The sequence below is a fragment of the Agelaius phoeniceus genome, chromosome 15 (assembly GCF_051311805.1).
Source record: "Agelaius phoeniceus isolate bAgePho1 chromosome 15, bAgePho1.hap1, whole genome shotgun sequence".
Lineage (NCBI taxonomy): Eukaryota > Metazoa > Chordata > Aves > Passeriformes > Icteridae > Agelaius > Agelaius phoeniceus.
The window spans coordinates 8,382,418-8,398,150 of NC_135279.1; the positions used below are offsets into that span (position 1 = coordinate 8,382,418).

General features: G+C 38.6%; 1 protein-coding gene across 1 annotated transcript in view; it reads right to left on the reverse strand.

Annotated features, from left to right (window-relative positions):
• The window catches only part of LOC129126821 (testican-1), a 186,985-nt gene that overhangs the window by 49,129 nt on the left and 122,123 nt on the right, over positions 1–15,733 (reverse strand). Inside the window, exon 6 of the mRNA XM_054643025.2 lies at positions 9,404–9,518. Coding sequence (XP_054499000.2) covers positions 9,404–9,518 — 115 coding nt within the window. The remainder of the gene's footprint in view (positions 1–9,403; positions 9,519–15,733) is intronic.

Here is a 15,733-nt window from a genome sequence, read left to right on the forward strand (position 1 = left end):
TCCACTTAATGCATACTGAGAGAATTGACTTAAAGCTGTATTTATATTATCATTTAAATACCTATACCAGGCTTCTTTCTCCCTTTGGCTTCTCCAAAGCAGCTGAAACAAATCTTTTCAGTCGTCCTGTAGAGTTAACTTTTAAGAGACAGGACTTTTTATGAGGTTTTTGCACCAAGCACAAAGAAGTCTGTGACAGGAATGGCTCAGCTCTAGATTGAAGCAGTGAAAAACTCACTCAGTCTCCTGTTTCATCTTGGAACTCTCCCTGATACAGCATTGCTGATCTGAATACACAAAAAAAAGCCCAGAAAAAGTTTTACCAACGTCCTGTCAAGAGCTGCCAGTATTTCTGGAGATGCCCCTCCTGACATCCCTGAGGTTTAAATGCCTTTTTCACAGCCCAGAGCTGCTCACAGTTATTCTGTGACCAGCAGCACAACTGAGGCCTTTCCTCCTCCAGGCATTTCTAACCAAGGAGCACTTAGATAAAGCAGATGTTCACATTAGTACACCTCAAGTGTATGATTATGCACTTTGTGCTAATGAACTTCTTCCCATTTCTATTGCTCCAGCTCCCAAGGACATCCCATTGAAAACACAAAAAGGAACTTTTTTTTTTTAAAAGTGAAATACTGTCCAGCGGTTTTTGCAAACAGCTCAATTTCTTGGCATAATGTAAACTGAACAGATAACAATTCCTTCCACTTGCTTGTTTATTGAAAAATCCATTTTAATCATTTATTGCCTTCAGGGTAACAGCATTCTCAAATGCACTTACTCTATACACTATACAGCATAATCCTCATACAATTAAAAAAAATAAATCAAAACAGTTAAAAGTTATATTTACTGGTAAAAACCTGTGCTTTAAAAATTCTGATCTTGTATTTTTTTTTTGCTCAGAACTTCTTATTGCTCATGGGATTTTACTAAATTGAGGAAAATGATTAACATATAAGCCTCATGTACCAATCTCAAATGTACAATATCAAGATTTCTATGAAAGATTTTCTTATTTATAATGTCCAGAATGCTAGTGTCAATATTAAAAATGAAAGGGAAGCATGATATATAGTTCATAACACTGGGTAGTTTTGTGCCTTTGGCAATTTCCCTCAAATTGAGCCTCCACTGCCCACCAATAATCTAATTTAGAGATAAGAAACTTCATATATGAGATGCTTCTTCCAGTGCCTCTGCAGCCCATCAGGCTCAGAGGAAAGGACTGCAGATGTGGGAAGGATTTTTTTTACACAGGCCAATCTCACTGCACTTTGTCCCCAAAGTCCCAGTGCTGAGGTATCACTCCAGCACATTTCCTGCTAAGAGCTTATAGAAAATACTGAATTCACAGGGATGGTTTGCAGACCTTGAGTTTTCCATGCATGAAACCCAAGGTTTGTTTGTTTTTGTTTGGTCCCATCCCGAAAATGGGAGATCCTGCAGTTTCAAAGTTATTTCTGGTGCTTTTCCTGGGTTTCATTTCAACCAAACAGCTCAGGTAGGAGCTAATTAATCCCTTTGTGAAAACAACAAAGCAGAATGAGGCACCTTTTTCTTTATATAACTATTTTTTTTAGCCACACCTGAATGTTATTGTATAACATTACCAGAGGATGCAACACACTTGAGAAATACGTGGGCATTGCTTTTTCACAGGGAGTTATTACAGAGATAAACAACCACAAACCAGAAGTGTTTGGAAAATCATGATAAAGAGAGAAATATGGATATTTTGTTGTCACTTCACAGTCCCAAATGAAGCCTAATTCTTGTGGTCTCAGCCAGGATTTTTCAAAAGATGGTACCCCTTTTGCTTTTCCTTTTGCATCCTTAACTCTCCATGGACATTTGAAACCTTTTCAAGAACTGAGAGCTTAAATCTGAATTTCAGTCATGAATGCTCAACGAGGCATTTGTAACATACAACTTGCTGTCTGGAATGACAGTGACATGATTTTATTTTACCCAGTTTTCATTTTTTCCAGCTGACAGGGATTCCCTGATAAGCAAATACTTGCTGCTACAGACTATACTTAAAATTTGGACAATTTCTGACTGTTGTCTGTGCCTGATAACACCTGAACCCCAACTATCTTTGTAAACAAATAGAAAAATAGGTCACAGTGATAGTAAAATCACCTTCAGACAAGCAAGATGGAGCCAAGACTATAAATTATTCAATCCAAACACATAGTGATAACACTGTATAGTCTCATAAAAGAAAATGTTTCCCTATAAACACAGTCTTCTAAACTATTAATGAAATTAGAATACAATATTATAGAAATGTAGTTAAGACCAAGTTTGAAAATCAGCACAGAGTAAACAGATCGCTTAAACATAATCTTAACCACTCTGTATGTTACTATTAATTAGAAATATTATAAAAGCTTGTCTGAATGCTTGCAGGGTCTAAGAATTTATAATTCAGCTCCAAATTTGAGATTTGACTGTCCAAGCTAATGCCAAGGACTGCTCCAGAGAGGCTGCATCAGGAAACCTGCAGGGAAGGTTAAGCTGCAGTTTTGAGTGACCAACCCTGTTTTCAGAGTTTGACCCTGAATCTGAAAAAAACACTAAATGTTGAAACATGGATATTTTAATATTTGGGGCATAAAGATCTATGGTGGTTGCCTAGAAGCTTCTCCCTTATTTATTTTTTGTGTTGCAGGATATTTTAATGTTTTTGTGTGCATGTTGGACTCCTATTTGACAGAGATGGGCCTGAGCCAAATCATTCAGATTTTAGTAATTTAGTAAAGATTCTCATTCTAGTCCACATCTAAGACAGCTACTTCAGAGAAAACAGATAACATTATTTTTTGATTTACATGCAGTCCATTAAACTGAATTACAAAAAAATGCAATTCTCCAGAGGCAAATTAATGTAGAAAGGTCCCTGTTGGGTCAGTGGAAGCTATAAAATATGCAAGAATATATATTTGGAATGAGGTGGTGATATCACAAATGCCATCTTCCTTCTTCTGCACTAATAAAGAATTAGAAATTGAAAAAACCAAGAACTAATTTGCCACAATGCTGCATAAAAAGTTACAACCTGTCTGGAAGGATCAATTAATCTCTAGGCTATACTCATTTATACCTCTATGGACTCAGAATAACTTAACCCAAAGTAACTAGCTCAACACTGTTGATGGAACTATTCCAGATTTATACTGGAATAACTAAAAATGGAACTTAGTCCTTAAGATATCAAAAGGAAAAAACTCAAACAACCCAGAAACTGGAAAAAGATGTATTTGAAACATCAGAAGTCTTATTTTCCCCTTTGTTTTACTGAAAAGGTTTGAGGCTTTTTTTCCCTTCACACTGGGATGTTTTACCTTTAACACCACAATTATATGCACTATAATTTATTTCATTGTCAGCTTTCCAGAGATTTTCCAAACTTCTTGGAATAAATGTTAGGGAAATATTCCCAACAATGCATAAATCAATATCCATGAGAAAAAGCTATATGGAACCAGTCTTATTTATTTGATTTTGTTTATGATGAGAGAAATTTTAGTGCTCTAATTATCATTATCAGCACACAAACACCTGCTGTTACTAGATGGTGTTTCTATTAACACAGTGTGCCACTTCAATAGTTTTTTGTTGGCAATCCAAAATCAAATTACTTCTTGTCTGAAAATTATTGTTACTTGCTGACACAAAGTGTTTACTATGTCTGTCATTTTCTAACCTTTTATTTATGCCAGAAAAGGAAATCAATAGCCATTTAAACTTTTTTTTTAAATGCTGTTTATGAAACTAACAACCATTGAACTGTCTCAGTGTGCTCTCTTTGGTTTTGTGCTTTTATGCATCCCAGTATCCTTTGGGACACTGTATCCTTTGTGTGTCCAGGTGGGAAGTTGTCAGCAGGGTCAGTGATCCAGGTGATGCCTACTCTGCCCTTGGGACCTGTGACCCGTTTAGGTTTGGGTTCTGTATCAAATTTAATGTGGAACTGAGCAATCCACAGCTACTGGTTACATGGGTGAGACCCACAAAATCAATTTTTTCAGTATTATTTCTATTTTAGCAGGTGACCACTCCAGGGGAAGGGCTGAAACCTGTATTTACTGCTAAGCCTGGGTAAATGAACTGCTATAAATGCTTGAGAAAACATAAGACTTGACTCAGCCTCAGAGAGATGCCAGGGATTTAACACAGCCTTAAAAGTTCTCTCTGCAAAGATTTCAAAAGGATTGAAAAGAATACCCTACTGTTTTTAATACAATTACACCACAACACAGTTATTTTTATGCAGTTCCTGTCTCCTGCTGCCATCTGGGATTAGCCCTTATTTAGCAATGATGAGGAATTATGTCTCATGTCCTGGTTTAGCCTTGAAAATTATGTCAGGAATTTTGGCTCAACGTGATTCTCTTGCCAGGATAGCCTGTTAAAGAGATGCATTTACCAAAAGGGCAAATCCTGCTGACAGGGATGTTGCTGCTGCACTCAGCATCCTCTCAGCAAGCACCTGAGAGCAGCAAAGTGCTGCCTGCTCCTCCCTTCTGTCAGTGCTGCCTCTAAAGCAGATGTTGTCTGCTGTATTTTGGAGCCTGCTGTAATTTGATCAAATCCATAGAAGATCATGCCAAAAAGTGACAGCTAGTCAATGGCTGGTATCATCCCTAACTTCTTATCTGTCTGGGGCCTGCTGCAATCAATGCTTTTGTGCCAAGTTCCAAACCCTCAGAGCCAGATCAAACCACAGCATTTCTACAGGGGACACTTCTGCCTCCTTTTCAAGTTCACGTCAAAGCAGCCTTCACACAGGCACCTGGGTGCTTTCTGGGCATAACTGCTGAGAGCACAAAAAATATTTTAATTCCTATTCCTTGGTAAAAAAAGCATTTAGGGTATTACAGATCCAAACCTAAATTTATTCTCAGGCCTAAGCAAGTTTTTTTTGGCTGATTTTCTTTTAGGACACAATTATGATGGAAAACAGAGCAACCTGAAAATTTGCTTTTAATTTCCATTGTATGAATGCTTTGTACATATAATTCAAAACATCAGTATGGGAATATTGAATGGTGGTGAAAAATCCGATAGTATTTGCTCAAGTTGAAAAGTGATTTTAGATTTGATGTTTGAAATCTCTCTGTATTCCTCCTTAGCAGAGCTTTGAGCTCTTAAATCCTACCATTTTGGCTGTTTGCACCTACATGCTAAAATATGGTGCTCATATACTGGTGCAAGAGAAATTTAGACTTGGTTATTCAATGATAAAGTTTGCAATTCACGTTATGTGTTGTCCAATTATACAGTCACAATCATTGTATTTGGGAATGGGAAAAAACACTACAATAATTCTATATCTGGCCTTTCCCCCATCAGCTCTTGCTTTTGTCCAGTGCACAAAAGGAGGATTCATGTGAGGTCAAGCAGCAGAACAGCCCTCAGCCACCACTGCTGTGCTCTTTCTTCTTCTGATGCTTGCAAGAGTTTGATTTTGCTGGCTCAGTCTTGGAGCTATTGGCTTTTGCTTCCAAGAGGAGTGGGTGACACCAAGAGCTATCCATGGGGAGCAGAGGTATCTGTCCTTGCCTGCTTCCTGACTTTCTTTAATCAAATATTAATTGGGTGCAGTCACTTACTTCACTACTCCCAAACAGTATCTTGCAGAAGTGAAAAAGAAGTGAATCTTTCATGCTTTGGGGATGCTTTTGGCATAAAGACTGATCTGCTTGTGTGAAGGCTTGCAAGTGAGGAAAATTGTATTGGTAATTGTAATTATTATTTACAGAAACTACATAGCTCAGATTTACTTAAGTTAAATTCATCATGTAACAAATAAAAAAATTGAATTGCAGTATTCACACAGAAAATTTTGGGGCAAAAATATCAGGTCCTGCATAGTTTAGAGCTAACAAACCTATTATTTATTGATGAAGTCCAGAGGAAAAAACCCACCTGGTTTTCATGAGATATACTAAAGCTTTGAAACCTTAATTTTGGAATGCTTTTATCATTCCCAAAGTCTGAGACTCAGGTAAGTAACTTGGAAATCTACCTGGAAATTCAGTGTCAGAAAGAGCCTTTTTTCAAAACTAAAGCCACAAAAGGAAACATTTCCTGACAAATCTGCACCAATTTCAAATCAACCATGTTCATGACTCACACTTCATCTTCATAAACTTTAAAATTATGTACTCTGCAGTGATGAAAATCTGTGAACAGCAATTTGAAGCTGAAATATTCGCTGAAAGTGGATTTCAAGACTTTAAATTCTTTTAGTTATCAGTCATTCAGACACAAGAAGTGATACAACTCATTTGGGAAACAAGACTGTTGTTTCTTCCAATGTATTTCATGCACGGAGTGTTCTTTTTATATAGGAAAGGAACATTAGACCTTCTCATCCATCACACCCAATAGTGCTGGTAGTTAAATGCTACAATTCATACCCTAAACAATGTAGATTCTTGATCAAGCTTGCCAAGACCTATTCTGCAACTTAAAAATGTTCCCTTGATTCTCCTTAGAAATTTAAACAACACATGGCGTATTTGAATATATTTCCTTCTGCCTATTGACCTTATATTCCCCTTATCAAGATAATAAAATTTCCTCAGAAGTTGCCTTGGGCATTTCTGCAAGGTCAAAAGCACACAATGCACAGACAGGGATAAACCTACTTTGAATTACTGCATCCACTCATGCTCCAGTGGCTCTGCAACCCTGATGGCAACAAATGAAGTCTGGTGTGCTGGGAGTAGAGCACTTTGAAAGCACAGAAAGGGTATGGTCAGAAAGAGCCCTGACAGACTGTTAAACATTTACCACCCTGCCTGAGCACCTTCTGCACTAACACAGAGCAAACAGCAGTCACAGAGCAACGGGGGAAGCTGACAGAACCACATTATTGCAACCACAAATTCACACCTGCCAAGAGACAGCCCAGCCGTTGCACTGCGTCGGTGTTTTGATAGAATGAACAGCACATTCAAGGCAAAACCTCTCCACTTGCCAGGAGCTTCTGAAGAACTGAAACAGTTTGTTTCTTATCTGAACTTATTTAGGGTGGGATTTTTGGAAGCTTCATTTGGTCTAAAAATAAGTTCTGCTTGATGAGGACTCAACTTACTATTGCAAAGAGGTACCTGAGAACCACCAGCAGACAAGGTTCTGTGCCTTAAATAATTTCTGTCACTGAGACACAGTTTCTAGTCCTTTTCTTTTGTTGAAATTATAGCCTTATTCATTTTATAGTACTAAATCAAAGGGCATACACACTCTGGAAGGGCAGCTAACCTCAGGGCAGTTTACAGCTCAACCTCTGTCTCTGGGTAGCCAAGTTGAAAATCAGCAGCTATCATAGAAGCATATTGTAAAGCTGGGATACTGCTGTGAATTATGAAGCATATCAAGTGTTTGGATAAATCAAAGGAATCTAAATGGGCTTAAAACAGCAAAAAGTAAAAGCATTAGGGTTTGTCTTCTTTTGCAAAATCTTCCATTAGTACCTTCACAGAGACCTGTTTTCTACCTCTCAGACACTGATTCAAAATTCCATTTAAGAAAATGAAGAACATGATCCTGCCATCTCCTCAAAGATTTAACTTTATGGTAGAAAGATTTTATTGTTGTTACTTGCCATTAAAGGTAATAATTCTGGTGTAGTTTTCTTTTGCTTGCATTCGTGCTATTTTATTAATGTCTCCATAGCAGCAGTTAGCATTGCAAAAGGAATTCCAATTTTTAAGACGATTATTAGTCTTCATTTTCATCCTCCAAGCTGGGATGTTTTCAGAGGAGCTCAGGGAGGAGGAAGGAATAAGACTCAGACACCACAGTCCATTGTTACCTCTGAGCACATACATTGAGATTGCCTTCCTTTGATGCTGCTGCCAATTTTATTCACAAGCGTATAAAAAAAAGGTCATGACATTTAGAATTACACTACTTTGGAAATTAAATGTTCCTTTAAATTTTTAATTTCTGAAAGTAATTTATCATGGAATAATATTTGAATATGGTTGAATGAATGTGTAAAGATTAATGCAAACTTTCTTCAAACTGGAAGATCACAACAACATATGTTTAACCTTGTTGTGTAATAGGCATAAAAATGTTGATATGTGAGCTTGAAGAGCTGCATTTCCATTTTGCTGGAAGCACTTGCACTGTTATTCTACTTAGTATTTTTCCATTGGCATGTCTGTATAAGGCATGAGGTTTAGATCTCAATCATTTTCTACTTAACATTACACTTCACAAACCTGGCTACTAAATAAGGAGCAAAAATTAATCCCAATGGTCTGCAGAGTTTTTTCAGAGTTTTATGTGAGAAATCAAACTACTGATTTTTAGGCTAATTCAGCAATATTAATGATATTATTGTAGCATATGAGAAAATAAAATAATTTTGTGTGAGCACTTGAGAAAGCACTAAGATACCACATAACCAACATAATTAATTAATAATAATAGTAATAATAACAACAACAATAACAACAATAATAATATCATCCTTGTCACCAGGACAATGGCAGGAGCATTGCTAATTCAAGTTTGGCCTCTTGAAAAGCCCTCAGGAAAGTTGCTCTGCAGATCACCCAATTCATTAAATTAATGCTTTGTTGGCTGGAGTTAAAGTTTGAGTCAGGCAAAACAAAAGCCTGGGTTTCAGAATACATATACCCTGTCAAATTGCATTTATCAAGATAAGGGTTATTAGAATCTTTTTTCTCTTGTGTGAATGAAATTGTAAGCTTGAAATGTCACTGAAGATTTATTAATCTGATACTCTTTCTGATAAGGGCAAAGAAATAGAAAGGGCAGAGAAAAAGAAATATTTCTTGTAGCCTGATAAGGACTACAAGAAATAGAAAATATGAATAAGGCAATTTATCAGTGGGCATTCTGTAACCAAAAGACTCAAGCCACACAAAGCGATAGTACAGTTATATATTGATTTCAGAACACTGCCATCTACAATACTTGGTCAAAGTTTGAGAGCTGTGCAGAAAAATGTCTGCAATTTTCAAAAAATGATACTAAACCTGAATTTTCAAACTGTAAGCTGGAGTAACACTTGTTCTAGAAAGTAAAATGAGGCCTGAAGTATGTTTTCTTTTCTACTTTCTTTCACAATTTTTCAATATTTCCATTTGAAATATTTTCATTTAAAATATTTCAGTTCATTAGCCAGAATTTAGTTTTCCTATGATACACTCTCAAGCAGGAGTTATCTTTGCAGCAATTAAGGTGTTTGAAAGCACTACCTGCTTAGAAAATGATTTGTTGTACCATACCCTCTTTCTCAGAATGCCTTACATAGAAAAGATGCCAGTTAAGAAAAGTCTTTCTTACACTTTTATAAGAACATAGCAGGAGCCAAATCATCTGCCATGATTTCATTAACAGTTCAACTCACCAGTTTTCTCTGTCTTGTGTTTTAAACTTTCAGGTCCTGGCAGGCAGGGGCAGGGCCCTTCACATCGAGCTGTGATGGTTTTGCCAGAAGTACAGGCATGGAACTCCATCTTGCACTAGAAGCATAAAAAAAGCAAGAATACTATTTAGGACAAGGTATAAAATAGCAGCTGTTGATTAAATGAGAAATTGTGTTATTATTAATTACATTGGATAGACAGCAAAACTTCAGTCTCTACTGCAAATACTTTTATAAGATAACACTGACTATTCCTAGCCTTTGTTGTTTGCATTACCTACATTTTAGTTCTGACTTTCCTCGGAGAGCTTTGTGCCTGTGTAGTTGCCCTCTCTTCAGTGACTGCCCCATGGGTATTTCCCCATTCTGTGCCCAGCAGCACCAGTGCTGGACACTGGACTAATGAAGTAATAAAATGAAGTGAAAGAAAACAGCACAGAAACACAAATGTTCCCTTTGGCTTGATGCCTAGTGAACCAAATTCAGGTCCATTTTTTGTCCTCTTCAAGCCCTGCTTTTAGAACACCAGAATCCAAGGGCTTTTGATACACAGGGGAGTGCTGCCTGTGGTGCCCAGGCTGGAGCTCCTCCCTGCAGGGATTGCCCCCTGCCAAGGAAAATGGGAATCCAGGGCTGCGAAATCCCTTTGATCTGAGTTTTATTGAAGATTATGATTCATTTAAAAGCAGGCCAACATGTTTACACAGTGGGACATGACTGGTTTTGACACAGCTGAAGGACACAGAGCCTGGCCCATGGTGTTACCATGGAGGATGCAGTGGGCAACTGGAGCTCACTGGGCAGCAGCCACTGCTGAAACCCAGAGCATCATCCCCTGCAATTCTGGTACAGGGGCAGCCAAGAGAATGGATGTTGTTACAAGATAAACACCTCCTGCTTTGAAAGTATTGCAAATACCTTGGCTTTGCCTGCATTTGTTTTTGTTAGAAGGGCTCATCGTGGCCCAAGCTTTAATCTAGCAGCAGGGGACCATTATGCTGTGCCTACAGCCCATTCTGTTGACATTATCCCCCCACCATCCTCAGCTTCAATGCATCAGGGTAATTCTGTGCTCTCTGTGATGTCCTGCCCTTCTCATTTAGAAAATGCAGGGCCACACACAAGCTTGCAAGTGTACTTTACAAGCTTGCTTGTACTTTACACCAATTTGCCCCAAGACTGAAGGGAATATATGTGCTTATTTTTCAACTATTTGCTCCATAAATACACTTTGCTCAGAGCACAAAGACAAGAGAGAGCACATCAGAAGAAAAGGAGAATAGGAGAAAGGACAACACTGAGTGCAGTCCTGAAGGCAATGACTTTCTGCAGCATATTTTGATAGTCAATGTGTTATTGAGAACACAGGCATAAATCTTCCTGCAGCTGGAGTTGACCATTTAATCCCTTACAGAACATCAATTACTTACATATTTTATTATGCATAATAAATGTAAATTATGTATCTAAGCATTAGCAATTATACTTCAAATACCAACCTTTAAGATGGCACCAGCCTATTTCAAGCCTGTGCAGTTAAGAAAGGAAGAACTTTATACTTAGAAACATCAAGGCAAGTTTTTCCTCAGCTTTCCAGGCAACTGATAAAAATGACACCCAAAAAGCTAAACACAAACCAAAAAAAGAAACTGCTTAAATGATTTGTATTATCTGAGGGCAAGGAGGAGAGCCCAGCTTGAAGATCACAATGCTGCAGTTATTATTAACATGATTAACATTACACCCATGATTAACCACATTTTATTCCCACCGTGCTTGTTTGGGATGTTTGGTGTTGGGGGATGAAGATCAAAGAATTCCATCATTTTAAATATTAAATTAGGGTAATACTAACTACTTTTCAACACCTAATCACTGTATGTAGCTCTTTATTCCTTACCTAGAGGAAAACATGGAGATCTCTTCTTTGCATGTGATGGTGTGCTTACTCACTGTAACAACCTACACAAGTAGCTCAACTTTGGATTTAATGACTTTGCCTAAGCCTCACTAAGTGATATTCAGAGGCAGAGTGGCCACAGAGGATGTCTTGTGGAGCAATAATGACTTTTTGGATTACTCTGCCACTGGATCTACAGCATATAAGGAGCCTGCTGGCTTTCTCCAGACCATGGACAATAAGATGATACACAGTGCTTGGAAAAACTCTCAGTCTTTCATACCAAAGGGACATTATACATTTTGCAGACATGAGTCTCAGAGCTCCTTGCAGTGATTGTGCACAGGACTCCATGGGAGCAGCCCCACAGTTTGGGGCCAGTCCCTCTCATTTCAGGGGACTCATTTTGCCACTGATATGATTGGATATGCCTCAACTCTCTGCTGAGCTGCTCTAGTAGAGCTCCCTGGGTTGTGCAAGCTTTGTATTTTTCTGCAGCCTCCCTGGTGTGTGAACTGCATTTGTTTACTCTGAACCCCAAGGCCCACATAAACATCTCTAAACTATTTTACTGCAAATGGAAAAGCAGCTCTGTTATTTGTTGCTAAATGTATATGGAGATCAATAAAGTATATGAGGGGAGAAATGGTTGAACATATTCATGGAAAATTCATAAATTAATTTATTCAACTAAGATGTGGGAAATTACTGCAGAGTGTGTTTTGGTTAAAGTGTTCCCCTGAGAATCCACTACTCCTATAATGATTCCCTCTTTATTGTCAGTGAATCTACAGCAATGTGTTTTGCATAAGCATTCACATTTGAGGGAGAAAGAAAATAGCTACATAAAATTTATTCCTAGCTATTTTATTCTTGTCTGTTAGTCTCCAGCCTCCAGTCCCTGCTAGAGGAGAGTCTAGATTTTTTTTTTTAATGATATAATAAAACAGTGTATCTCTGCCTTTATTCTGGCTTTCAACTTCTGGCAGTCAGGTTTTGATCTAATGTTCAAGTAGGTAATCCTGTGGAATAAGTTACTGTGATCTTTTCTGCAAGGGTGTGTATTTGACTGCTGAATGTGTTCATGGACAGCTTGGTGCAGCCCAGGGCATTAATGCTGTGAAAAGCTTTGCATCCTGACACAAGCAACTCATGGATTTGCTTAAAACACAGCCAGGTACAGCAGCACATCCTGCCCTGATGGCACCTCTCTGTGGCAAAGCAGAGTAAATGAGATGCAAGATGCCCCAGGGGCCCTGGGACATCCTGTGTGATTGATTCACAAGCAAATAATCAATAAGTGAAATTTTTTTGTAGTCATGCTAACACAGGAGAAAGTGCCAGGTTCCAAACTTCTGCTGCTTCTATAGTTAATTTAATGTGAATTAAACAGGAGGGTATGTAGGAATTAGCAGACAATTTACATGACAAAGATAAACATGAAATCTCATTTGAGAAAGAGTGAGCACTGAAACAGGAGGTTAAATTTTATAGTATCCTAATTAAGCATTAAACTCCTGAGATATTACATCATATTAATGGCAGTGTCTCTAGGCCTGTTGTTGAACAGTGCTCCTGCCTGGAAGACACTGCATTTTTAGCACCCTACAGCTTTTTACATTTTCACCAAGAATGATTTCAGAGCAGTGTTTGTTTTATGGTGCATCTTTTGTTCATTCACAATATGTCTCTTCGAAACTACACATACAAATAACAAAAGCTCATTATTTTCTACCTTATCTTTTACCCAGTGGCTGCCACAGGCAGAAGCTAAAATTTCCTAAAATTATAGCATGTATATATTTTTAGTCCAGAGTTTCTTGATATCAGTACTGTTCCCTACCTATCTGTCTTAGCAGATAATTAGAATCCATTGGAATTCAGACACCCCTTTGAGAGGGGTTGTTTGTTTACAAGCTTTAGAGCTGTGCTTGCCATTTCTTCCTTAGCTGGGACTCTTATCACCATTTTCTTTATAAGCCTCTCCTTCCAGTTTTCATCAGATGGAAAACAAAATACAGTATTTGGAACACACTCAGATCAATAGTGTTTTTTTAAAAAAACTTGTCACAGTAAAAAAAGGTTCAGTATCTCTTCTACAAATCCCAAAAGAAATGTCAGATGGTGCACTCCCACTGCTGAACATATACATTAGGTTTTAATGGGAATTCTCCAAAATTTCAGGCTCTGTAAAACCTGAAATCCTGAAATAAGGATTGAGAGACAGCAGTCAACCACATGAATTCATGTTCATTAAAAAACCAGACACTAATGTGGAGTCTGGAGGTGAGTCTCAGATTCTGGGCTGAGGGCAGGGCTGTGTGGTCCCTGAGCACTTCCCCTCCCTGCCCTGGGCTCTGCTGCCTTTTTGTGCTCTGCAAACCAGAGCTCCCCTGTCCTGGCTGCTGGGAAGGAGAGGGGCTGCCCTGGGACACAGCAACTCAGGGGGGCACTGAAAATATGGGCCAAGCTCTGTCCCCAGGACTGGCCACTTGGGCAGGTGCCTGCTGGCATTAGTGGCTATTCCATGGCCAGACCAAAGCTTGGTGGCTGCTGCAGTCATCTCATTTCTCTGGGCACCCTTCTGCTCACAGAGCACAGCTCCCCACTGCCAGCCCTCCTGCCCTGCACAGGCATTAGTCCAGGATGGGATTGGCTTCTGCTATTGCAACAAAAATTAAAGGGAGGCTGAGGGAAAAATAACTATAATAAAAACACACCATTTTTCCCTCTTACAATAGCTACCAGGTGAGCACACTTGATCTTTGCAATAAAAGCTGTACAAAGATATCTTAAAATCCTGGAGCTCTAATTAGGAGCTATGTTCTCCTTATGAGAATACATAGTTGGTGTTGATATTAATGGGAGTTATGCATACATACTAGTGGTGGAATAAACTCTAATTAACACAACCAATCTATTGTGTAAATACATATTAAAGGCTTTTAAAAATGTGTGCTAGCTCTAGCTTTGAAGCAGATGTTCTTGCTGATAGGCTCAGAAATTCCCCTCTCTGCAAGGAGTGGCATGAAGGACCTTGTTATATCTCAGGTAAACAACAAATATTTGAGAATGTCTCTCACTGCACAAGCAGCTGACAGGCTGGTGGTTCATAATCTGCTAGAAAAAGAGAACAGCATCCAGGTGGAGGGTCAAGAGGAGAGAGACCCAGGGCCCAAGCCACTGATATTAAAGGGGCTGAACAGGTTTATGCAGCCAAATGCAGTAGCACCAAAAGGTCTCACACAGCAAAGCTCCAAGGAGCAGAAATTGGTGCACACTGCACAGCTCTGCTCTCTGCAATCCTGAAGCTGTAATGAGGGACAGCTGCAGGACTTTGCCCTCTGAGGAAAATTACCAGGGAACAGAAGGAAAGCATGAGACCCCAGCAACCTTTAAATATTAGGGTAAGTCAGGCAGTTACATCAGCAACTGCTCCAAGCACATGGCTCAGGTCCTTAAGATTAGAATTGCCAGGTTTAAGACTTTAAAATGAAACAAATTTTTTCATTATTAAAATTTTTAGCTGCTTTTTTTTGTTAGATCCCAGCCATATACAATCAGAAAGTGACATGTTTTTCACTATTACAGCATAATAGTGCTTAAACCACAAAGTACCACCTTTAGAGTAACAGGAAAGTCAGAAGGTTCATCTTCCAAGAAGAAACAATTGATTCTTGGGCTTCAGAAAAGAACAAGCTGAGTTGCATTTGGCAGCAATTACGCAATTCAGGATGGCAATAATTGCATATTTTGTGGCTTTGCATTACAATTAGAACTTTACACACCTCTCTAAAAATAGCCTTCAGCTTCTCAGGAGGAGGAGAACAGAAGGAGCTCCTTCTTTTCATCAGCTAAAGACAGAGTGACTTTAGAAAACATAGAGCTTGATTGCTCCATAGAGGGTCAGCTCTGCTCCTAAGCAGAGTTCATGACTTCATAAATTAATAAATAAATAAATAAAATTCATAGGGTAAATATTAAAGACTTTAAAAAAAGAAAAAAGAACAGTTTTCCAACGTGACTGATGGCTAAAGACATAGTAGGATGACTGCTTGTAGACATGTTGAACCATCTCAGTGTTTGACTGGCAGGGCAGCAAACTAAGCAAATGATCCTGTACTTGTGCTGCTGCAAACTGCCCTTACAGCCAGAGAATAATCAGCTAATTTGGGGATTCTGGACAGACCACCGAAGCACAAAATTCTGTTTTAATACAGAGCACATTGCCCCAAGAAACAAGTGGCAATCAGCTCAATGTGAAGCAGGAAATTCTAAAAAATGCAGTTGATGGCATGAGCTGGATAATATGGCATTCAAGGCCACAACACTATGTGGAGGTGAAGGACACTCAAGGGACCATTTAACCATTTATTAATGCAATGTGACAATGAAAACAAATGGTTTCCTAT